Here is a 26053-nt window from a genome sequence, read left to right as displayed (position 1 = left end):
AAAACTAAAATGAAATGTCATGGTCAGTGAAACCCACAGTGAGTTGCTCAAGGAAGTGATACAATGTTTTTTTTCTCTTTCTCTGTCCGTCTGAGCTAGTTCATGAAAGACATTACAAAAACTTTTTTTTCCGGTGTTGCTAAACAACTTCTGACAGCGAACAACACATCTGATGAAAGAACAGCCTCCTGTCTTGATTTACATGTGGTTTGTGGGAAAATAATGTTGCTAACATATTTCTTTTGAAGTCAGACTTTAGAGTAGTAACAGCCACGGCCTCTGATCATCACGTGAACCCTTGTGAAAAAGAAGTGAGCTTAACTGTAGTGAATGTGCCCTTGTAGTGTACTTCAAATCTTTAAAGTATATTTCCAATAACTGACCTTGAAAAAAATATATTAATGAAATAAAAGGCCACCCAAAAATGAAAGTTTGGTCATAATTTACTCTCTGTCAAGTTGTTCCAACATCTTTGGTTTCACACATTCTTCAAAATATCTTCTTTTGTGTTCAGAAACTCTGTGTTCATATTCTGAACACAAAAGAAGATATTTTGAAGAATGTGTGAAACCAAAGAGATGACGGTAGCCAACTGGTTTCCATATATGGAGAAAAAAAATGTTTGTAATGGCTACCGTCTGTTTCGTTACACACATTCTTCAAAATATCTTCTTTTGTGTTCAATAGAAGACAGAAACTCATAAGCGTTTGGAACAAACAATGAGGAAATTATGACACAAATTTCAGTTTTGGGGTGTATTTACTGAGAGACACTTTATACACTTTAAAAACACATTTTGCATAACATGTTTTGCTAAGTTTATTTTAAATAATTATCTTTTAATAACATTTTATCTTGCTCGCTTTTTTAATTGATATTAAAGTTAAAGTTTCTATATTTTGAATGTGCTAAATATCAGCTTTATCATTAATTATGCAACTACAAATATATTAAGTATATTTTAGTTTACTAAAATTCTTATAAGTACATTCAAAAGTACACTTTAATCATATTTAAAAGACAATAGAGATCATTTTTAAATGACATGAAAAAAAGTATTTAAGTCCTACTTAAGTGAATCAAAAAGTACTCTTAATTTCAACTTAAGGAATTGCATTTAATATAAATTTTATTTATAATGCATCTTGATTTAATCGTAAATAACATCCAATTAAATGTTACATTCAGTTCACAAACAAGCATATTCTGTTAAATTGTTTCATTTCCATAAGTACTTTTTAAAATTATGCTTAAAGTAGACTATTTAAGTCACCTGCTTTTATTGTGACAGATCTAGTATCCTATGTTGTGTACATGTAGGAATGTGATAGCAATCTGAATTTAGGATAATAGAAAAAACAATTGTTTCTTAGATAGCCTGAGCAAAGCCAATGCGATTATTTCCCCGATCAAACTCTGTATAGTATCGAGCTATGAAGTTTGCCCCCAGTATCCAGATAGGACCAACAGGGGGCGGCACATCCAACGCTTTGAATGTCACAGTGCAGATGTCCTCCCCGAACTCAGACTGCTGTAGGCAGAACAAAAGAAGACAAAGAGACATTAGAAAAGCCAATGCAAGTCCATATAGCTGTAACATAGATTGATGAATCTCAAAACAGATGCTACGCTTCAGAAGTCATCTGGAAAATGACATGCAAATACAACATGTGGCATTTCATATTTAATGAAAAAGTCAGTGGAATAGATCCCAGATTTCAGTGCGAAATGAAATGCCAGATTGACAGTGTAGTACAGAGTCAGCAATAGTATTTCAGTTAAAGCTAAACATTATTTGAGTGAATTTTAAAAAATCATGTGAAACATAAAGCACCTGTAAAGTACTTGATTTGAATTTTAGCTATAGTATATTATTCAACATTTTTAATTTAAAAAGATTAAAAATGTATAAGTTGCAACTTTATCATTAAAAATGTAATTACAAATATATTTATCACATTGTAATTACGTACTAATGTAGTTTCAATAGAAGTTACATTAAATCTAGTTCATTATAAAAACAGCCATATTCGGCAGTAAACACCATAACCATAATTCAAAGACGATAGAAGTAATTATGAAATTACACTATGAAATTTATCTTCTAAAGTACTTGCAGGTAAGTGTGTTAAAAAGCATTTAACTATTTAAATTTAACATACATTTAAGAATGTTAAATTATAAAATAACATAGTTAAGAGTAAAAAAAAATAACTAAGTTGTGTTCATTAGTGAAAATTATCTTGACAAACAAAACAGAATCTTAAACTTTTGTTGGTCACATAGGTTTTTTCAGTAATAATCCAAAAGTCAATGAAAAATCCCAAATTTTGAGTTTTTGTTAAGGGGACCAACTTCTGTGTTGGCCAAATGTGACATACTGAATTAATATTAACACTTTTGTGCTAATATATTACTCTTGTAAAAGTCCTCACCCAGAGAATATAGTCCTCTTCTGTGAGAGAATATTCCTGACCACCAAGATGAAAAGCCACAGTGGGCAGCAACTTGACTAGATTACAGCTTACAGTATACTGTGAACAGAGCGAAAGAGAGAGAGAATGAGTGAGCTTTAAAACCATAAAGAGTGTTGCTGCATCATTTTGCAAAAGAGAAATGACACAGAACTTCACACTTGAAAAGAAAGAAATACACACATTTTACCCACAGTTAATATCAGCAACCGCAGTGGTTTTGAGAAAAAAAACATCAGCTTTTAATCACGCTATATGCTCTTCAGACATTATTTATGAGACACAGCCAAACATGATATCAAAACATAGAGTTTTGCAACAGGAAAAGGAAACAGAACAATAAGAAATGGGTTTTAATGCTGAATATAGAATTATTGTTTCACAAAAGCTTGTATGTATGGGATGTATATGGGATGCCATGTTGGCGCATGATCAATCACCCTAAGTTTGTTTGCAATGTGAAGGTGTTGAGTTTTATAATCAATTGCCTACTAATTTATAATCAGTTGTCACTGCTGAATGTTTTCGAAGGTACTTCATGCATTATGTGCCATCTGTTTATGAACAACTGGATCACATTGTTAATTTTTTATGGCTCTAGAAAGTTTGAATGTTTGCCACTACCCCTGAGATTTAGAGATTTCATAATATTGTTTTCAAGATTTAAATTTTAGCTTCTTCAGTTTTCATAGTTTCTCTTGCTAAGTAGTGGATTCCTATTTTGGTTCTGAAAAAAAAAACCCATCTTTCTATGGCTTAATCTCTCAAATCAATTTTCTCATTCTCAGTAGATTATATGTATGCTTTTAAATAAAGACAGATTTTTAAGGAATGTTCATAAGGTTAGCTAAACAGAACTCACCCCTCCTTCTGCCAGTTCAACGGCACCGATTGTTTTCATCAGAATGGAAATGGAGGATGCGGGGCCTGTGATGTAGGAGGAGCCTGTATCAATAACAGCACTACAGCCTTCCATGCAAAACAACATATCTGCACCCACAGACACTCTGCAGAAAAAAAAAGTATTATTGAAGGAAATCAAACACGTTGCAATGGATTATGTTTCAATTTTTTTTTTAAAGTTTACTTTCTTTTGGGGAGCCTTAAAGGAATAGTTCACACAAAAATGAAAATATGCTGAAAACATTTATTTGTCTTCAGGACATCCAAAAATATAGATGAATTTGTTTCTTTTTCAGAACATATTTGGAGAAATTTAGCATTACATCACCTGCTCAGCAATAGATCCTCTGAAGTGAATGAGTGCCGTCAACAAACAACTGATAAAAACAATAATCCACAAGTAATACACATGTCTCCAGTCCATCAATTAACATCTTGTGAAGTGAGCTATGTGTTGTAAAAAAAAAAAAATCCATTATTATCAGCTGTTTGGACTCTTATTCTGACGGCACCCATTCACTGCAGAGGATCCATTGGTGAGCAAGTTATGTAATGCTACATTTCTCCAAAACTGTTCTGAAGGAGAAACAAACCCATCCTCATCTTGGATGGCCTGAGGGTTAGTAAACTTTCAGCAAATTTTAATTTTGGGGTGAGGTGTTTAAATATTTTGCCCAAAAATTGTTTGCCCAACAATATCTTTTATATCTTTAAATCTATTTATATGTGTCATTGTTGGCCTGAAATATATTGCACAAGTCATATTTAGGAGACGTGTAGGCCAAGTATGGTAACCCATAACTGGCACAGTCATCTTCAAAAATCTGTCTCTTGTGTTCCAAGCAAAGGAAAATACGGATATGGAATGACATGAGGGTGAGTGTGTGATTGATTTTTGGGTTAACTATTCCTTTAAAGGACACGGGGCAAGTATTGATTACCTCTCTGGAAATGGTTTAAGATTCTGCTCAAAATTAAAAACGGATGGCTACCGGATATCTTGTATAAACTGATATAGGATGTCTAGGAATATTTGTGAAAACTGTGATGTAAAACAGATGTAGAATGGCAGAGAAAGCTACATGGAAATTAATCATAATTGTTCTGTAAAATTGATGATGATAATATTCTTACCCCTTCATAACGACCTCCCACTTGCCTTCCTCTTTGGTATTCATATAGTGGAAGGACCCAGTGTGGTAGTTTGGGTCTGTGCCCCCCAGCACTAGTTCTCCACCAGGGAAGTGTGTTGGGTCCTTATAGATACACACACATATACATACAAAGATATGACTTGTAATCAACCAAATGTATTTTTGCACTATACAAATATATATACTGTGTTTTTGATGTTATAAGAGACTTATATAGTCTCTTATATAAGAGAATAAGAATAATTGTATATATGAATTGTATATAATTAGACGTCCGATGACCCAGCCAAGTGGATGTGATATATATGCTGACGCTCACCTGCTGTAGTACACAGAGAAGACGTTCTGTTTCAGAACATGTTGAGACATGATGCGATCAAACACAGGTGTAATTCCATCGATGGCCACATCTGGATATCCCATCCCTAACACTCCATCAAACTTGGCAAAGATGAACGGGATCGCAGGAAGAGCTGTGGCCTCTGCAAAAACCTGCACCACTGGGATACCACCCACCTAAAGAAGTCAGAGGTCAAAGGTCAAACAGCTCAATCATGTACAGTACTACAGTATATGCAATTATAGTTCTGGTCTTCCATATTGCAGTCAATTTGTTTTAAAATCAATCAGTATTTTGCCTTATTGCAGGTAAAATTTGCACACAAGCATCTGGACTTGGTTATCCGTTAAAGTTTTGCTGTGCTTGACTTACTATGGAAACCTGGATGGCAAAAAATATTTTGCCTCTGCGATTAAAATACCATTTCCATATGTTGGTAAAGATACTAATTTGAACTAATTTCTTAATCTTTCCCAATTACATTCTAAAGCAAATGTTTTTTTGTTACTCACTACAACCACATCCTCGCTCAGAATTCCCCGGACGTTTCCTGAAGCATACTGGATGGAGAATCCCGAGCCGTTGTAAACATGCGTGATGGAATTGGAGGCATCGTACCTGTTGTGTGTGACTAAAGACAAATATTGAGAAAGGCAGACTGAGCTGCAGGAGAAAATATGCAGGTTTTGCTTTCTATTTAAAAAGGTATGTTCACATAATACAATGTCTTTTAATATAAATTGTTATGTGGTTTTTATATGATTGCATTTAGCAAATCACTCACAGCAGGCTGTGTATAAAGGAGAACAGCTCTGTGAAGGAACCCAGAGGTTGGAAGAACCCGTGTCAAAAACAACATTGAACTTCTGAGGTGGTGAACCAATACTAATCTCACCAAAGTATTGAGTCTGGAAAATACACAGAGAAATAGACAATTAAAAAATATAAAACTGCTCATAATTGTGGTTCTTTTCCGTTTTAATACTGATTTACATCTAAGTAGTTGATCAGAGGTGTTGGAGCTGTGCCGTTTTTGGGTGATGGTTCATCATATTTTGGCATAATCTCAGAAAACACTTGAGCTGGTGTGACACCCAGTTCCTTCAGGGTTTCTCGTATGGAGGGCATTTTCTTCAGTTTTACCCTAGCAACGAGAAAAATGACTCATTACATTTATTATTTGTTTGCACAACTGATAAAACCACAACATTAGATAGTCGTGCATTTTATCTGATTTTAAAATGATTTAGATATAGAAGATATAGATGCAATCCCCATATGGGAAAAAATAGATATACATTTTCTAATATATTTCAAAACTACTAAAATAGATTTTAAAATAGATTTTTGTATAAATATATTTTGGTAAATTTCTTAAATTTTCTCTTATTTTTATAATGTTTTCAGGATAAACAACCATTGGGCAAATATCACAGACAATTATGCTTAAATCAAGAGAAGCAGAAATTACAGTTACAGTAAACGGCTACGCTTCAGCCTTATCTGATCTGAACCAACACTAAACTGACTTGAGCTAAATAACGGCACTATTGCCTTTTAGAGCAGCTTTACAGCATAATCTGAAATGTCTCAGTTGCGTTTCCATAACTGATTCTGCGCTATTTCGATTTAAGTCTGTGAAGCTGCTTTGACACAATCTATATTGTATAAAGTGCTATGAGATTAAAGGTGACTTGACTTTCCTAAAATATAACGGCAGCTATATTTTCATGTATTAAGATACATTTGTACTGTGTTAGAAAAAAAACATTGCATGATATTATAATTCAAATTATATTAAAGCCAGCAAAATAGTTCTCCACTGAGGAGTGTGTTGACTTACCTCCATAAGGCCTGTACACTTGTCGCTGAGAGTGACAAAACCAGAAGAGCCAAGCAGTGCACTTTCATTCTTACCGATGGATCAAAACACTTAAACTACCCAGTAACCAGTGTAACTATACGCGGCACGCGTCTTATGCTCCGACTCACCCACAAACTTGTCTTTTGATGTGCTTTTTTTTTTACAGACTCTCCTTCCTGTGTTTTTATACTATCTCTCCTACGCTCTATTCTGACCTTGAACCACACCCCTGGCTTTCTCTCTCCTCTCACCCTTCTTTTTTTGATAAATGCTCCCTGAATAAAGTGACCTCTCGGTCAAGGGATACACATCACACACAGTGATTTAAGACCACTTCACTTAATAAAATCATCATTGCGTGGGCCTGAAGGATGCATGAAAAAATTGACAGCAAATTGTGTAAATTGTTAAAGAATATAAATATTGAAATATTATCAAAATATCAAAAAGCAACACATATCATAAGATAACTGAAATTACACAACAGTGTGTTGATCTACAATATATATTACAGAACTGACGTTCTTGCATGTAACTCTTAATGACCCTTGACCTTTCAACTTGGGGGCAGTGTGGATGCCTAGAACCGGGTTTCCCACAGTAATGGGCCAATCTCTTCTCCTGAACTTCCCTCATGAGACTCTGCACACATAGACGTCATCTTTTACGTCTGTTTTGCTGTTTATCTTCCCTGGACTCATTTTTTGAAGGTGTTTCAGTAATGGAGTATTTGTAAGATTATTTGGTTGGTCTTTTTTGAAGGACTAGCAGGTTTAGTCCTCAGATTCCTCACTGAAGAAGATAAGCTACAACTGCACGATAATATTTCACAGTATGATGACAACCAACCAACCATGACAATTGGCATCATACTTGAGCTAGCAGCTGGCCCAGCAGATGCCTGTGGTTAAAACACACAGTAATATGGTAACATTAGATAGCCCTGGCAGATGCCCACTGGTTACATTATTTGACCTCAGAGTTAAAACTTGTACTGCAGCTGCCATACAGCAATTGGCACTACTAACATTACATCTATATTTATATAAAAATAAATTAAGTGAACTTATAATCATCTGTTGGATTCCATTCTATGCTCTTCATAGCTATATGCCATCTCAGTTGGTTCTTGACACTTGCTGGCACTTTTCAGCTGAGCAGCTACTCATGTTGGCCAGCCTCCTCAACTACTATGTGTCACATATTAGTCATGATATTCATTAAAACCTATTTTATGATTTAAAGTAATGGACAACAGAGGTTGATTCAACACTGATTAAACTTTGGTGTAGACAGCAAATGTTATTTTTGTTTTCTTATTGTCTTTGCTCAGCACACACAATGCATTCACAGTATAATATAAACAGTGTCTTTTGGGTTTTTAATGAACAATGAATCTCATTTTTAGTCAGGCAGTTTTTAAGGAAAAAATAAAAAAAATAAAAAGGGCTCACAATACACATTTGGAAACTTTAATTTTTTAAAAAAATCAATTTCCCCAAAATCTGTAAAAAAAACTTTTGTGTATGATAATTGGAGAGGCCATGGAAGACATTTGCTTCAAACAGGTTTTCATAAAACCCAGAGTTGGTTTTATTACTGCTTAAAGCAGCGCAATGGGACTGGCACCGACTGGTCTAGCCTGAAAAAAAAAAGCTTTTTTTAATGATATTTGAGCAAAAAATAAACAAATAAAGGTGACTTGACTCTCACGTTTGTATTCTTTGTGAGAACTTAATCTTAATTTTATTCAGCGGCAGAACCACATCCGCTGTAACGCTCACTGAAGCCGAGGCGGAAGTGCACGCGCGTCATTGGCTGCTGAGCTGCTCTCCGGAGTTGTGCTCGTGCACTAATTCAAACGGCTGACTTCTTGCGCGCGCGCAAGGAAAGGGTTGATCTCCTTCGAGCTCAAATTCGTGTTTCATCCGTCAGCTACATGATTCTGCCATCCAAATATAAAGGTAAGAAACGATTAAAGCGACCTTTTTGTGTTTAGCTAGAGCCAGCTGGCAGTTTCTCCAACGCTAAACCGAACCTGGTAGCAAATTAAGAAATAAGGCGGATGTATTGAGCTCATACATGAAAGTTAACGTTACCGTTGACACTTTACATTTAACGTTACTAGAAAGAGTGTCTTGTAAAGTGTTGCTAAAGCCAGGAAAACCGTGATATTTATTTAATATGTTAGCATTGTGGCTACAACAAACTGTTGAAAAACTAACGTTACCTTATAGGGTTTTGTCACTTTCAAAGTCGCCTTGTAAAATCATCATTAACGTATTTTTAATAACAATGAGCTTTCGTAGTCTGTCTAACCCAATTCATGTACTGGAGTGAAGTAGAATCACATACAATTAAATGTAATCAAATACTTCCTGTACATGTCAATAAACCACAAAATATAGTCGCTTCTTAACAAAACAGGAACCTAAATCCAAAAATTGGCACTGCCTGTGTTAATATGTGACTTTGTGAGGGAGAAGTAAAGGAAGAACCGTCAGTTTGTCTTATTTTGAAACGTTCAGTTTACGCTGACATACTGGATGCTGTTAAAGGGACAGCTCACCCAAAAATGAAACTTCCGCCACCATTGAAGTGAATGGTGACTCAAACTGTCATTATCTTTGTGTGTTGTTCAGGAAAAAGCATTTGGAACAGCATGAGGTTGAGTAAATGATGACGTATTCTCATTTTTGGGTGAGCTGTCCCTTCAATAATCCATGCAAAACCGTCATGAGTTGGCAGTGAAAGTGCAAAAGTGTTTTAAGCTGCTGGAGTAAATCTCTTTCGACTGTGTCCTGCTGGTCTGATGAGAGACCGTCTCACGGAATGCCAGATTAACAGCTCTGATTATCTCATAATAATGTTACGTCTGAGGTCTTTGAGCTGTGCGGTAGGTTTTGAAAAAGCTTATTGATGGTTCTTGTTATCATGTTTGTTGCAAACCAACATGTACCGGTCTTTCTTCTGTGGCACAGAAAAGGAGATATTTAGCACAATGTAAAAGCTGCTCTTTCACAATATAATGAAAGTGGATGGGGACCAAGAAGAAGTGACTACCATTTACTAACAGTAAACAATACGTTTTTCCAGGTTCTCTCTCTCTCGCTCTCTCTCTACCACACAATCCTCTGTTTTTTTAGTATTTAAGAATAATTCTATAAGAATACCTAATAATTATTATTGTACAATTAATAAATATATTATAATAAAAATTCAATCTATTATATTAAGATGGTAAATTAAACATTTTCAAATTAATTTCATTACCATAATTTTTAACAACTTTTATTTTGAGGGAAAACTACAGGGATCTTTTAAATCTTAAATCTACAGCTGGTGTATAAGAGCATTTCATTTTAATTTCAGAAGGTGGTTGGTGAATATTGCATTTTCAAATTGCATGGTAGAAGCAGTCCAAAACACTTTCAGAAATACTTTTTTTTTTCATCTGGTGAACAATAAAATATTGAAGTTCAGCCAGTCAGAATCCACCCAACTTTAATGAGCTTAAGCATTTAAATGCTGTAATATGCGCTAATGATAAACAATGTAATCGTGCATTTTTGTGGCCAATAAAATATAATTATTGTTGCAGTTATCTTTATAGTTATCATTCTTGGTCTGAACAGGCCTCAACATCTGTCTTCTCGCAGACATGACGAGACAGGAGTAAAGTATCTGTTCTCGGGTGGAGCGTGAGGTTGGGCAGAGGATGCTGGAGGAGAGTGACGGAGAGTTGGAGGGGATCGGAGGAGGAGGAGACGGAGGGCTCCAAGCAGAGGTGGAGAGGCTGACGGCAGAACTCCAGGAAGCCAATGAGGAGAAGTTACAGGCTGCACGGTACGGCCTGGCCGTTCTGGAGGAGAGTGCTGCACTGAAGATCAAACACAGCCAGCTGGAGGAAGAACATGAAGCCCTTAAGGTGGAAGTGCAACAGCTCAGAGAGGTCAGTCTCAAGAGAGAGACTGATAGAAAGAAGGAAAAGAGGGGTAGAGGTTAAATTATTGAGGAAATGCTGCATGAAATAAGGAGCCTAAATTTTGATTCGCAAAATGGTTTATTGTACTAGAATTTGTCATTTAGAATTTAGTCATTTCTGCAAATGATTTAAATGATTCATTATGGCATAGATAAGAGTATTTGTTGCATAAATGTCTCTTGATTTTCAGTGGTTTCTTTATCTCAGTAGCCAATATTTCACCACATAAAACATATTGTGGTCAACACAAATCATGTTTATTATTGAAACAAGTGAACCTGTATTAAATGTAATCTGGGTCATATTTCGAGTTTTGTTTATCATTTTGAGGATGAGGGCCTATCACAACCTGTTCTTGTTGGCTTCTGAGAACAGATGGATTTGTTCATTTTGGACACACAACCTTTCACATCAGAGTTCTCAAAATATGGGTTTATCTCCTTTTTTTTCATGGTGACCCTATCAGAACAGACCTGCGACCAAATTTGCGTGCTTCTTAAAGGGATAGTTCACCCAAAAATGAAAATTATGTCATTAATGACTCACCCTCATGTCGTTCCAAACCCGGTAAGACCTCCGTTCATCTTCGGATAAGATTGATTTAGTCCGAGAGCTTTGTCCCTCCATTGAGAATGTATGTACGGTATACTGTCCACGTCCAGAAAGGTAATAAAAACATCTTCAAAGTAGTCCATGTGACATCAGAGGGTCCGTTAGAAGTTTTTTGAAGCATCGAAAATACATTTTGGTCCAAGAACGGAAAAACTATTTATTCAGCGTTGTTTCTTCTCTTCTGTTATGAGCGCGTTCACAACACTGCAGTTTAGTGATATCCGGTTCGCGAACGAATCACTCGATGTAACCCGGATCTTCTTGAACCAGTTCACCAAATCGAACTGAATCGTTTGAAACGGTTCACGTCAACAATAAGCATTAATCCAAAGACTTAAGCCGTTAACTTTTTTAACATGGCTGACACTCCCTCTGATTCAAATAACCAATATCAGTAATTCATTGACTCAAACAGACACTGACTGAACTGCTTTTGAGATGAACACCGAGCCGAGCCCAGATGAACGAAACATTGACTCTTCTCAAAAAAGTTTTGTCAAGCATTGAGAAGACTTGTGTCTTTTAGCTGTTACTCAGTCAGCTTGGCGATGTTTTTCTTTACTCATCTTCTGTTGAATAATCCGAAGCATTGTCTTCCCTGTGTGATTCATATCCTTGTGGTCTTACAGATGGGTAGTTTGCATACTTTTGTCTGGACAGTACGACTCTTTATTTTCAGTCACATGTTTTCTGTTTATCAGTGTCATGTAGAATGTGTCATTTCAATTTAGGTTGATCGGTCAATTTGGGTATGATGGTACTGCCTAATGGCTAAATTTTTTAGAGCTTTTCCCTGCAGATCTCACGTAACAATGTACCAAATCAAAGCTTGATAAACTTGATACTTAGGTGAAATGTTCATTAAATAACATGAATAGTTCTTTGGCCCCAGGGGACTAAACGAAATTAGTCAGATATTTATAACCCTCTGCTCGACAGTTGTAGGCACATGTAGGTAAATAAAATAAAAAAAAAGGTTTAGTTTTGACGATTCATTAAGCCAACAAAAGCTTTATCTTGTGAAATATTAGATGAGAGCAATGCCAAGACTTTGACAAATTGTCATTTCCCCATAAAATAACATCCAAAACATTTGCCATTTTGTTTGGTTAGTGTTTGAAAAATTCATAGCTATTTTCCTTATATTTTTGACATTTAAGGGGGTCTCTTTTAAAACATTGCTGTTTTGTTTGGACATTACCATTTTTGATCAGTCCATGTGGTCAATGGCCAAAGTAGAAAACAAGTAGGCTGTAAGCCTGGTATGCATGGGCCTTTTTGGCTCTCTTTGTTATCTGATTTATTACATAAATCTGTGCACCGAAATCCATGCTTTTAGTATTTTACAATAATTCAGAATTAGCACATATTGAGGGCATTACATGTGCTTATGTATTATTGGTTTGCCGAGCTAATATGTCACTTGTTTTATATATGGAGTTCACAGATGAGGCACATTGTAGACCCACCCCTCTGGTATGAAGATTAGGCTCATGTATTTCTGTTTCTGTGTGTCTGATTAGTAGAGCATGAAATTGGCAAAGTAGGTGAGTATGGTGGAGTGAGATGTCTGGAGTGCACAGATCTGGGTCTAGTGTGCTAGAAAAAAAAAAAACGTGTGATACTTTTGTGTTTTATATTGACATTATACATCACCTTCTGCTTTTGCTTTATGGAAAATAGCTGCTGAGATATTCTAACATCTTCTTTTGTGTGGCACGGATGAACGTCGTTTTGAGGGATATGAGTAAAAGCAAATCTTTATTTTTGGGTGAACTAGTCTTTTAAACAGCATGTCCTGCTTTACATTTACTGAACAGAAGTATAAATTCCCCTGCACATCTCTTACAGGCTCTCTCATGCACACATTACTTCCCCCCCCTTCAGTCTTTCATCATGCATTCCCACATGTTCTCACACGACTCAAATTATAATGTTCAGAGAAAAGTGTGTGGCTACGTTAATGACATCCCGGCCAGTTTTGATTCATCTTGTAATAGTTCAGTGTGAGACAGTCTGGTGTACGTTTGTTACCTTTTGTCCAAGCACTACAGCGGGCTTAGCATGATCTTAACACATTGTAATAACACCCTCTGGTTGCCAAAGAAGCTGGAATGTAATGTAGTGCCATGGGTAACATATAGAGTTTCGCTTCCCCAGCTCGCAATACAGTTGCCATTGTTTATTGGCTGGGCAAGTAAACAAATTACTCAAATAATTAAAGACTGACAACTTAACTTTCAACAGCGGTGCTGTTCTCATTTGAAGAATTTCAGAAATTCACACAAAGTAGCAGAGGGGCTGTAAATTGTGTCAGTGTTGCGTGTTCATTTAGTCAATCAACTAAATTGTTTTGTTTCTTGTTTTGTTGGGAATTGGCAAAACCTCTGCTAGTGTAACTCAGTGTGTTGGCTATAATGGAGATTGGAGAGTGTGGAGAATGGAGAGTGTTTTATCTCACGCATGAGTATACCACCAGGCTCTAACAGACTCTATGAGCAGCCATAAGCGTACAGCTGCAGATGGGGAAAGTCGAGAAGAGAGGCTCCTGCAGGAGTCGGCCACTAAAGAGGCAGCCATGGAGAGTCGCATGGATGAGCTGCAGACAGAGCTTAAACAGGCCCGTGTCATGCTGGCCAATGCCTCGGCTGAAAATGACAGACTGGCTGGCCTTTCCACTCAGCTGAAGAAGGTACATACACTACCATCAATCAGAAGGCCAGTGTTTGCATGTGAGTTCCTAACCACAAGTCCAATGAACCCCTTACTGTTTATATGAGCTATAGAGTGAGATTCATTTAATAAAAAAGAAGCTTTTTTTTATGCGTAGCAAAATTAGAAAAATGAAATGTTCTGAGCTAAAACGCTGCTGAATAACATGCCCTTTTCTGGCTCACTTGCTGATTAAAGTAAAAGTGGTAATAAGACTCCTTGTTTTCATGAGGCCTGATCATGTGACAAAACCGTGTCGAGTTTCAATGTCAGCTTGAAGAGAAGAAAGGCCATAGTGAACTACTTATTGAAGTATTGTACTGGACAAAATGAATTATTACTATTTTTAAAGGAACGTTCTTTAATCATAAGATCTTATCTACCCTCTCATGAGAGATGAGATGTTTCCTATTCTAAATATCCTTGCAATCTCTGCAAAAATATAGTGCATTAAAATGTCACTCCAGGTTTGACGTCAGTGGCTGCTTTGATTCAGTTTAACTGTATGAGAAAATGTACCTGGGACTGCTAAACTTCACCTTTTATATACCGAAGTTAAGTCTGAAATGAGATGGGAACATGTAAACCATGACACAATAAAATAAATTTAGTTTGAACCATCCTTTTAGAGAATTTGTATTAAATGGAACAAAGAGACCATAAACACTAAAGCTGCGGCATTTTATGAAGCTACCACCATGTAATTGTAATTGTGCAGATATAAATATTTCTGTTTTGTTTATTCTGAGTTTTATGGACTTCCCTGTCTGACTACTTATGCTGACTCCAGGAGTGTGAGTGTTTGGAGGTGGAGAAGACCCGAATGAGAGAGGAGATGAAGGAGTACAAGACTCGAGAGGTGCAGCAGCTTCAGGATAACAGTGAGCTGGAAGAGGAGAACATCTCCCTGCAGAAACAAGTCTCAGTGCTTAAGGAGAACCAGGTGTGTGAGAATGCCGATCTCATATTTAAATATTGTTTCCATAATTATCTCATAGTAGCCCTCGAATGCAATTCAACATGTCACATTAAGCACTTTCTTTTAGTGTTTGCTGGACATAAGTCTTTGCTGGTGGAATTTGCTTCGCTAGAGATGTCTTGTGACTTTGAATGCATTTTTTGCAGCTGCTGTCACAGCAGTACAAACACTTCTGTCACAGCTGATTTTTAACAAAGCTTTCCTTCTGAGGGACTGCACACAAGAAAGGTTTTATTCACATCCCGCATGAATATTCACAGTCACACAGAGACTGGAATGCCTTCCCCGTTGGACTAATATTCGGTTTGCTCAGGGTGAATTCAGACAGTAAATATACAAATTAGCTAAGCTAAGTTGTCTTTAAGACTTGACTTCAATAAATAGACTAGTTAAAGTGAATTAACAATAAATTAAAATGATCTGAAAATGTACTCGCCCTCAGGCCATCCAAGATGTAAATGTTTCTTCATAGGAACAGATTTGGAGAAATTTACCATTACTTTACTTGCTCAATAATGGATCCTCTGTAGTGAATGGGTGTCATCAGAATGAGTCTAAACAGCTGGAGAAAAGAAAAATAAAATCTCCAAATTTCTTCCAAAGAAGGAACAAACTCATATTGGATGGTCTGAGGTTGTGTCTGTTTTCAGCAGTTTCTCATTTTTGGGTGAACTCGTTCTTTATATTGGTTTGGAGATAATTTGATATTAATGCTGTCAAAATGCACTGCATTGAACTAGTTGTTCAGTCATGTTTACAAAATCTGTGATTTTTAATGTAAATATGGGTGTCACTTACAGGGATGAACTCAGTTGTAGAGAGTGGCATAATAGTCTAACAACGGATATGATATCATGAAGTGGATATAGATATGGCTTGATTTACTGGGTCATTCCATGTCAACTCAACTGGTGGTTGCCGGCTCAAATTTTTGATTTTGTAAATATTTTTTTCTGAAGAAAGATAAACATGTATGGTGATGAAAGCCAAAATATTAAATGTCACAGATGTATATTTACTGAGTAATCCACTATTTTGTAGAGGGAGGTCAAAAAATGACAATTTTCACCTGAGATTCAGAGCCAGATTACAGGGGGCTAAAATTGAGTTTTGAAAGATGGCAGCATCATTATATTATTTTTACAGAGATTTCCTCTTTTCAAGTTTTTTTTTTCCCCCAAAGTTTGCATGGCTCTAACTTTATTTTAAGGCTCAATATGGTTCCATTCCAGGAATGTTCAGTGCTCCCCTGCCATTATATTAGGGGAGTTCCATAAATGTTCAAAATCAAAATGTTTCTGAAATTTGGTTGATTTAACAGGGAATGACCCCACTGTAATTTTTCTAATGTGTTTATAGAAATGGGAATTAGTTATCAGTCAATTTTATAGTTATTGTTTGTGTATTACTGTGGTCATTAGTTATATGATGCCAGATCAGTAAAGGCAGGCTTATCTAGCCTAACAAGTTAGTACTGTGCTGGTATGTTTTGAGGGAAGGGAAAGTTGCAGTGTATGACAAAACTGTAGTTTCTTGATGTTTTCACCACTAAAAATAAAATAAATATATTAGAAGAAAATAAAAGTAAGTTAATTGTCAAAGGAACAGTTTCAGAAGTGTTAAAATTACTAAAATTAAAATGAAATAAAAATAAATTAAAGCTCTCTCTCTCTCTCTCTCTCTATATATATATATATAAATGTATATATGTATATAAATATATATATGTATATATATATATATATATATGTATATATGTATATATGTATACACACACACACATTAATAAAATGACAAAGTCACAATTATTAAATGATTATTAACTAAATATATAAAAATAGAAGATAATTCAGTATGTTAAATAAAATACTATAATAGTAAACAATAACACTGGTTTTCATGTTCAAACTGGCAAGTTTGGTTAAAGAGTTAAAACTTTTCATCCAAACTAAATATTCAAGTCATTGAAATCTTTATACCTAGTTTTTCAACACGTAATACAAATATGTGTGCTTTACTACACCAACTAGATTTAGAGAGACTATAACATATTAAACATCTACATTTGTGTCCACAGGTGGAGTTTGAGTCAGTGAAGTTGGAGTTGACCCATAAAGATGAGGAGCTGGAGCTGATGAGGGCACAGCTAGAAGAGGCGGGGCGTTTGAGGGAGATTGCAGAGTGTCAGCTGGATGAGGCACTCGAGGCCCTGAAAGAGGAGAGGGAGCAGAAGAACAGCCTGAGACGAGAGCTCGCCACCCTTACCCTCAACCCCTTTGACTCTATTGGCCACTTTGAGGTACAGCTAGATGACAGCCGGGATGGAGAGAAAGAGAAGGAGGCAGGAGAGGAGGAGGAGGAGGAGATGGACAGTGGGTATAACAACTCTAAAGGGATGGAGAGAAACAGGTGCTCCACACCCAGAAACAGTGATGTGTTCCTAAGACCTCAGGCACCTGGGCTGGTGGCCGACCTGCTGAGTGAGCTGCACCTGTCAGACAGCCAGAAACTCAAGCAGCAGCTGCTGCAGGTGAGGAATCCTCTTCACATCCTACATGCCCCTCACTCACTTGATGAGCTGTTGCAGTGTTTTTGTATAAAGGTTCATAAACTGGAGACTTTCAGAGAATTATTTGTGTGTATTTATGTTTTACTTCCTGACTTTGTTTTGCATTCCCTGACATACAAATTTAACTTAGCAAATAAGGTATCTGATGCATGTTTTACTTATTGGACAAAAGATCTGCTCAATGTTGCATTGCAAATTCTACACTCAGCCAACCTGTAATATAGCAATAGGCCCCGTGGAGCAGTGCTTTACAATGAATTTAGAACAACAGTGTTGTTAGGCATGACACAGAGCGGAGACCCTAAAAACCACTTAGCTTGGTTGATGTCCATCTCTTCAGATCTCAGACCAAAGATTAAAAGATTGAAACCCCATGATGTAAATTCCTGTAAAATGGCCTTGTGGGTTTTTTTATTTTTAACTCATGAAACCATCATCTAACAGATGAATACTACTTTCTGTATCTTACCACTTCCTGTTCAGAATGTACTATACTGTACCATCAAGTCAGTTACTAAGAAACAAGCGTTTTACACCTTTTCAAATAGTCCAGTTTTATTTTTAAAATCTGTAATAATGATTTTCAATTATGTATGTATTTATTTATTATTTTTATTTAATTTTAGTTGTTTTTGACCTTTCTTACATTGTTCTATAGGAAGGTTAGGAGAGAGGGAATGGGGTTTTCCTCGAAATGCTGTGATTTTCATAATTTATGACTATCTTACTCAAACCTATAAAAATTGTCAATGAAATTTCAAGTCTTTTATTTAACATGAATTAGTATAAAGTGGTCCCTCTTTGAGAGACTTTAGTTCTCGTCTCTTTAGTAAGTTTCTCTCAAGTGTTGTTGTCTATCCAAAAAGCATGGATTGAGTTAATCAGAATAAATCTTGTCATATGGGTTTGTGTACACATATCCAGGTGGAGAGAGAGAAAGCCACACTGAGCAGTACTGTGCATGATCTCCAGCAGCAGTTAACCCAGTCTAAAGATGCTCTCAGTGAGCAACAGGTGAAGATGGATCAGCTGACCCAACATTTGGAGACCCTTCAGAGTATGGCCTCGAAAAGGCCTGCTGAACGAGAGAATGGAATGAGCCCGCCTCCTAGGTCTCTTCAGAACCAAGAAGCCGAAAATGGCATCAGCTACTACGAAGTTGATGCAAAAAGCACAGAGGTGCTAGAGTGCCGCATGCAAGCAGCAAATGAGGAGCTTGCACGTCTGCATGAGGAGCTGAAAGAGGTTGGCGAACGCTCCAAAGCTCTGGAGGAGCGCTACAAGCAGGAGAAAGAACACTGGAGGGGTGAGGCACAGGAACTCGCTGATAAAATACGACAGTGTATCACTGCTAGTCGACAGGACCAGGAGCGAATAGGACAGTTGGAACGGGAAATTGGTGCCACGCGACAGGTCGCCACTGACTCTGAAGGCCACCTCAGTGCTGCACAGGAGGAGCTTCTGGCCTTCTCTGAGGAGCTGGCCAACCTTTACCATCATGTGTGTGTTTGTAACAACCTCACGCCCAGTCGCGTTACACTGGATTACTACCGTGAAAGAGCACAAGCCGGGAGAACGCACAACCATTCGCAGCCACACAACTATCGCGGATCCCTCCGTAGGCACAGGCGGTCAGGTGAAGTGTTGGACCTGGGCAGCAGAGGGAGTGGAGACACATCATCTAGCTGCGGAAGTTGTCCAGGGTCTCCTACACTAGACTTCAGGGACCCAAACAATGTGCGCAATCTGGTAGCTATCATACGCTGCCAGATTAAACATTTACAGGTATGTCTGAGCCAGTCAGAAACACTTTTGTCACTTCTTATTCACTTTCCATTCATTTTCCCATTTCAGTTTAATAGCTGCACTTTTGCTTTTAGTTGAAATCATGGCAATATTAATATCTAAATCTAAGGTATTGCTTTATTGGCATTTTTGACACTTTTTTTTATACTATTCTCATGATTATTTTTATATGTATGCCATGAATTTTATATTGTGTTGTATTTCAAGCCATCACTGTTTAAATGTGCTATATAAATACATTTGTACTTTCCAGGTGGCGGTGGACCTGTGCAGGCAGCGTAACCTGTTGTCTTCTCCAGCAGCAGGAGGGAGCACCGAATCAGACCGTGACACGGAGGCACTGATTGAGGAAGTGTTAAAACTTAAGTCCCTCCTGAGCACCAAGAGAGAGCAGATAGCCACCCTCAGAACTGTCCTAAAGGCCAATAAACAGGTACAGATGCTAGATATGCAAGATAATGATCGCATACTAAATATAAAAAAATACTTAAATGTCTTGTAAAAATAAAATGCATTTTTATATTTGCTCTATGCAGTTCGGAGAATATTCTTGAGCACATGGTTTCCTTTAATGTTAATCAGATCATATGACTGCTTTACTCAGACAGCGGATTTGGCTTTAACCAACCTGAAGACAAAGTACGAGACTGAGAGGAGTATGGTGACAGAGACGATGATGAAGCTGAGAAATGAACTGAAGGCCCTGAAGGAGGATGCAGCTACCTTCTCCTCCCTTCGGGTCATGTTTGCAAGCAGGTATGATGGGATTACACGTGCGTCAAGTGTTTTGCTCACAGGCCATAGGAGTTTCTCAGGTCATTGTTCGTACAGTACATTGAGTGATTATAGGGGTTTTAAGGTTAAACTGGTTGTTTGTATACTGGTTTGATTTATGGACAGAGTGCAGATAGGTTCATGGGAGAAGTTGATTCTCCCAGTTCCAGCTTTCCCTTGTCAATTGAGGAAAAACTTTACATTTGAGTTGTAATAGTTGGCGATGGGTTGTCTTGGGCTGTATGAGAATGAGACATTTTAGTCATAGAACAACCTGCACTGTGGTAAAAGCTATGCAGGCAGTGTTTGTTTACATTTGTAGAAAGATATCTGAGAGGTCTTTGGATAGAGAGTCAAAGAGATTAGACGGTCATGACTCTGTTTTGAGAGCAAGTTAATAAGATTATAATCTCAAGGCCCGGTCTCTCACAAGCTCCTCTCACGTGCTGATTAACGTGCATGCTCTCTGATCCCGTGTGCAGACGAGAGCAGCTCACTCTGAGCTGAAGTCATAGATCAAATGTCAAGGGAACTGCGAGTAGTGGAAGCAAGGATAAGGTTTTCAGTCAAGTAACTGTAAAAGGAAAAATCTAGACCTCTTTGGAAATAAAAGCAGATTTTTAAGATTGCAGCCAACCACATAACTTGTTAAAACACTTACCAATTGATTTTATATTTATTTAATGATTTTAGAAAATATTAAAACAAATAAAAAGTTTCTAGCTGCTATTTTGATGTGCATTTTATTCATTAGCTTTAAATAAAGTGAACTATCTGTGAAAACTGTGGGGTCAGTAATAGTTTTTTTACAAGTTTCTTATACTCACCAAGTATGCATTTATTTGATCAAAAACAGAGTAAAACCAGTAATATTATTACAATTTAAAATCATTTTCTATTTAATTTATTGTCAAATGTAGTTTATTCCTGTGATTCAGAGCTGAATTTTCAGCATCATTACTCCAGTCTTCAGTGTCACATGATCCTTCAGAAATCATTCTAATATGCTGATTTTTAAATGTTTAAAAAGACCACTAGTTACAAGGTAGTTGGTTACTGGCCCATGTCAAAGGAGCTCACTATATGCTATATCTTTTCAGTGCCAATGGGATTGATTTTTTTTTTATAGTTTCTTTGTTATGCATCTACTTTTCCTCCACCAGACTAAAATAACAAATTACATGTAAGTAATATGTATATGTGTGTGTGTGTGTGTATATATATATATATATATATATATATATATATATATATATATATATATATATATATATATATATATATATATATATATACAGTACACAAACACACGCACATACATACATATATATATATATATATATATATATATATATATATATATATATATATATATATATATATATATATATACATACATACATACACAAGTTTGTCTGTCACAGTCAGTGCCTAAAAAGTTACAGGCCATAGTTACATACTAAATACTAAACCAAAGTATGAGCAATAGTAGCAGTAGTAATAGTGATAATTACCTTTGCAAGTAATACTAGTTATCAAGGTTGTTAACGGTGTATTGATTTTGTTTTTACTTAAACATATATTTTTTTATTGTTCAGACACGAAAGGGTTTCGGTCCGATGTGTGTGTGTGTGTGTGTGTAGCGCTCTCATGAGGACAAAACTCTTCTATACATTCTTGCATCAGTTTCTAATAAAAACTAAAGTGTTTTTATAAAAGAGGTTTATGCAAAAAGCAATCCCTTTTATTCTTTGGTTATTTCATTTTATATGTATCTCCATTCCTGTTTCCTGTATCCTTACCATTTTCACAGATGTGACCAGTACGTTACTCAGTTAGATGAGATGCAGAGACAACTCGCCGCCGCTGAGGATGAGAAGAAGACGCTCAACTCTCTCCTCCGCATGGCCATTCAGCAGAAGCTGGCACTGACCCAGCGGCTGGAGGACCTGGAGGGCCCTCTGTCCCCTCTCAGTAACGGTGGCAGCCCACGCCACTCCCGGACCAAACATCTGACCAAATCAGGCCGAGCCCCGCGGAGCCCCATGAGAAACAGTCCACGCTCCAGTCCAGTGCTAGTGCCTGCCGGCCCGCAGAACATGAGCAGCCACATGAGGGCGCTCTCACGCAGCCTTCACTGCAGCCCCGTAAGACCACCCTCCCCTTCTTCCTCATGCTTGTCTTTTTCTGCCTCAAATGAACCTGAGTCCTCTACGTCCACGCAAAGTTTAGCATCTGTTGGTCTTGTGCGCAACACTACTTTCATTCGTAGTTACAGGTCAGGTTCGTCTCGCTCGTTAGATGACTCTACTGGAGGGTTGGGACCTTTCGCTATCCAGTCACGACAACCCAAAGTTACTGAATCACAAGCAAGTAGCCTGAAAGTGTCTGCACCATTGCGCAGTAACACGTTTATTAAAACACGTCGCACATCCTGTGTTCCTGTGAGCAAAGTTGGTTCACGTTCAGTCGAAGCCCTTGACACACAATTAGCTAGAACTGGTGGATCAGAGAAAAGACATAAAGTTACAATGGAGGAGAATGATTTAAAACCTTCCAAAAAGTATAATGTAGAAGGTGGATTTCTCAAAAAGCGCTCTAACATCTCTAAATCTCGATCTGATGAAGGAACTTCCTTTAGTGGTTTTGCATGTTCAAATACAGTGTCTATGATGCAATCGAAACTTTTCCCTCAGGAAACATCAAGTGTAGCATCTTCTAGTGATCAAACCACTTCACCCAGTTCATCAGATAAGCACCAGAAACAAAAGCATAAGAAAACAGCAAAGAGGCGCTGATGCAGCAAAATGATCAGCTCACACTCACACACCAGAACAAGTTCGGAGCCACGTAACTTATCAGTTGTTGACTGCTGACACATCGCATGAATTACAAAATTTCACAACCACCTCTGATAAAGTGATTAAAAAAATACACGGGGAAGTTCAAAATTAGATGTTTCTGCTCACTTGGTTGAGCATTTCATCGAAGCACTCATTAACTGTAAAAAAAAAAAACATGCAAATACTCTCCATCATTTCTTTTTTAATAAATCATGTTACATTTGGGGTTCATCATCTGGTTTTGTAAAAACAGAAATATTGTGAAATGTTTTTAAAATTTCAAATAACTGCTTTTTTTATTATTATTTTTATGTGTTAAAATGTAATGTATTCCTTTGATGGCAAATCTGAATTTTCAGCATTATTACTCCAGTCTTCAGTATCACATGATTCTTCAGAAATAAAAACTGGTTGATAAATTGGATATTAAAATTATTGTTGATAACTTAATTATTTTAATTTAATAACTGATGATTAGCAATACTAAAAAAAAATTATTTTTTAAATGCTCCAAGTGAATTTAGACATCACAACAGTATGATGTAAAGTGTGAAAAATGGTTATTCATTTTGAGATTTGGTAAAAATAGTGTCAACCGATATGGGTCGATTATAAAATCTTTAAAATTGCTGTTAAAAGATCCCGTACTATTACATTATGCAAAAAATCTGGAGAAACGTGCTAGTGGAAATTGACTTGAAATGGAAGTTTATGATGCAGTATCAGTCTTTTTGTAATTTTGATGTGTAATTGAGCCTTTATTGAACCCAGAACGTTCTTTTAAGCTTTCCACCATACTATTTTTCCATGATTGTTTTTTTCATAATTTAAATCAGTCTGTTGTGGTTTCCTATTTTATTCTCTCCTGTCTCTAATATAAGCTCAGCATTTGGCTTTTGTATGGATGAACACTTTTGACTCACTGTGTCTCACTCTGTCTTTGCAGAGATGAAAACCTCCTTGTGTCTCTCTGTGCTCCAGTACACATGGACCATGTTCATGAACACCCTTACCCTGCAGACCTGTCCCAGCATCCTCCTCCTCATCAGACCTCACCTCATTGGATCTCTCGTCATGTCTCTCGTGACTCTCCTCCCACCCCCTCTCTCGTCTGTTTGTCCATATGGTTGTCTTCTGTTTGTTTGGATCAAGTCATTCAGCTTCAAGATACTGAAAGCTGAACACAGTCATGTCATGCCATCAGATTTTTCGTATTCATGAACACATGTACCAAACCAAAAACTCGTGGAGATCAGTACTGTTTAGTCTGGCTGTGACTGACCTTTTCTTATACTGGCTATAGATAAACATACCCTGTTTTGGTTTTAGCAATTAAAAACTGAATTGTTAGCTATCATGGAGGACATTCCTCTGGTTTAACTGACCAGTTGTGCGGTTCTGCTAAGTCTAGAGAGTTAGTTATTGGTTATTGACATATAACTTGCCCTGGCATTTACAGACTACAGTAAAGTGGAAAAACAACAACCATATAACCAGTAAGCAGCACAATCAACTATGCAGAGGCTCAAAGACATTTGCTGCTAATTAGCTCATGCAAAAAATAAAAAAGCTAATTACCTAACTGCCAGTTTATTCTGCCTACAACACATAGTTGACCATCAGCACTGTTAGACAAATGTAATTTATTTTTAAGTGGGACAGTAGCAAACTGTTGTAATGGTTGTGTTCATGTCAAACGGGAACACATTGACTGGGAAAAAAAAATTGTAATAGGATTTAAAATAGTGCCTTAATACTTTTGAATGAAGATTTGTAGATAATTGGTTTAATATTTTGTTTATTGAATTGATGATTATGGTCTAGCTTGTTTTAAGACTAATTGTGGATTACTGTGTGCATGTATGAACAGTACAGATAATATTACATTTCCCAATAGGCTTGTTTTGTTAAAAACAATATTTCACTGTTCTTGTCAGAACCGTGTTTATTTGTCAGATGTCAAGTGGACCTGCCTGTCAACACTTTCATCTCGTTTTCGATATTGATCGTCATTTCCATATTGAAAAAAATGCTTCCTATTATATTTTTATTTTTTTTTAAAGCTGATTTTCTTTTATATTGTATTGTTCAGCCCTACATAATGGTAATTTCCACACAATATCAGGTCTTGTCTTAAATATGTGGTGAAAAAATAAATAAATAAAGTTTTCAGTGATCGTGTATTTGTTGTCTTTTGTTTGTTGTATTGAGGATGATTTGACATGTCAAGCAGGTATATTTTGTTTTCATTTTAATTTGAAAATGGTAGAAATTCCGTTTTGCCGTTTATTTATATATATATATATATATATATATATATATATATATATATATATATATATATATATATATATATATACACACACATACATACACACACCTAAACAGTGTTGGGCTAGTTACTCAAAGAATGTAATATACAGTATTACTCATTACTAGTTACTCCTTTCAAAAGTAATATTGTTACTTTACTTATTACTTTCTGGCAGCAGTGATTAGTTACACTACTAGTTACATTACTTTTTCTTCACGCCCCACAGAAGTTGTAACTGTGTATCTTCCACATAAAATTCTTCTAGAATGTTACCAACAACATATTTCTGCCTCATCATTTGACCAAAAATCCACATTGGATCTCTGTCAGAAGATATTACAAACACTCATTAGTGATTAATAGTGACATTCAAGTAGAAGTGTTGTATTAATCTCATTAATTGTAATTTCTTCCATACTGTATGTTCATGTGTTTATAACTTAATCTAGCATTTAAAAGAAGTGTAGTTGTGTTTGGAGATTTTAGATGTTTTTGAAATGTGATAATTGTGTTTGACATTTTGGATAATTGAACATATTGAACTGTTACTCTTTAAATCTTGACAGATTAATAACCAGTCACTCTGTTTGATTTCAATTCTGTCCATTCATCACAATTCAAGTTCCCAGAGTCATATTTCAGGTTTGAGGGTTTTGTGTCCTCTAGTTTGACATTTTGCACATCTCTGAGGGTCAGTTTTTGTCATTACATCCTGCAGTAAAA

General features: G+C 36.5%; 2 protein-coding genes across 3 annotated transcripts; one reads left to right on the top strand and one right to left on the bottom strand.

Annotated features, from left to right (window-relative positions):
* Positions 1-1121: 1121 nt before the first annotated feature.
* LOC109054870 (renin-like) lies at positions 1122-6901 on the bottom strand. Its single transcript, XM_019072107.2, has 9 exons — positions 6716-6901; positions 5866-6016; positions 5657-5780; positions 5385-5503; positions 4852-5048; positions 4513-4635; positions 3338-3482; positions 2437-2535; positions 1122-1532 (listed from the first exon to the last, which is right to left on the bottom strand). The coding sequence occupies exons 1-9, from the start codon at positions 6781-6783 to the stop codon at positions 1371-1373; spliced, it is 1188 nt and encodes a 395-aa protein (XP_018927652.1). The 5' UTR covers positions 6784-6901; the 3' UTR covers positions 1122-1370.
* A 1641-nt stretch (positions 6902-8542) lies between these two features.
* LOC109054871 (protein bicaudal D homolog 2-like) lies at positions 8543-25192 on the top strand. 2 transcript variants are annotated; one of them, XM_019072109.2, is made up of 10 exons: positions 8543-8700; positions 10396-10688; positions 13813-14025; positions 14836-14988; positions 17102-17554; positions 18518-19378; positions 19653-19832; positions 20004-20155; positions 21987-22320; positions 23963-25192. In XM_019072109.2, the coding sequence occupies exons 2-10, from the start codon at positions 10455-10457 to the stop codon at positions 23966-23968; spliced, it is 2586 nt and encodes an 861-aa protein (XP_018927654.2). In that variant the 5' UTR covers positions 8543-8700; positions 10396-10454; the 3' UTR covers positions 23969-25192. The 2 variants fall into 2 exon arrangements, with proteins under 2 accessions (XP_018927654.2, XP_018927653.2); XM_019072108.2 differs by having other exon boundaries at positions 8544-8700; positions 10372-10688.
* Positions 25193-26053: the final 861 nt, after the last annotated feature.

This window comes from Cyprinus carpio, chromosome A8 (genome assembly GCF_018340385.1).
Source record: "Cyprinus carpio isolate SPL01 chromosome A8, ASM1834038v1, whole genome shotgun sequence".
Classification (NCBI taxonomy): Eukaryota; Metazoa; Chordata; class Actinopteri; order Cypriniformes; family Cyprinidae; genus Cyprinus; species Cyprinus carpio.
This window is presented reverse-complemented; position numbering and strand designations above follow the sequence as displayed.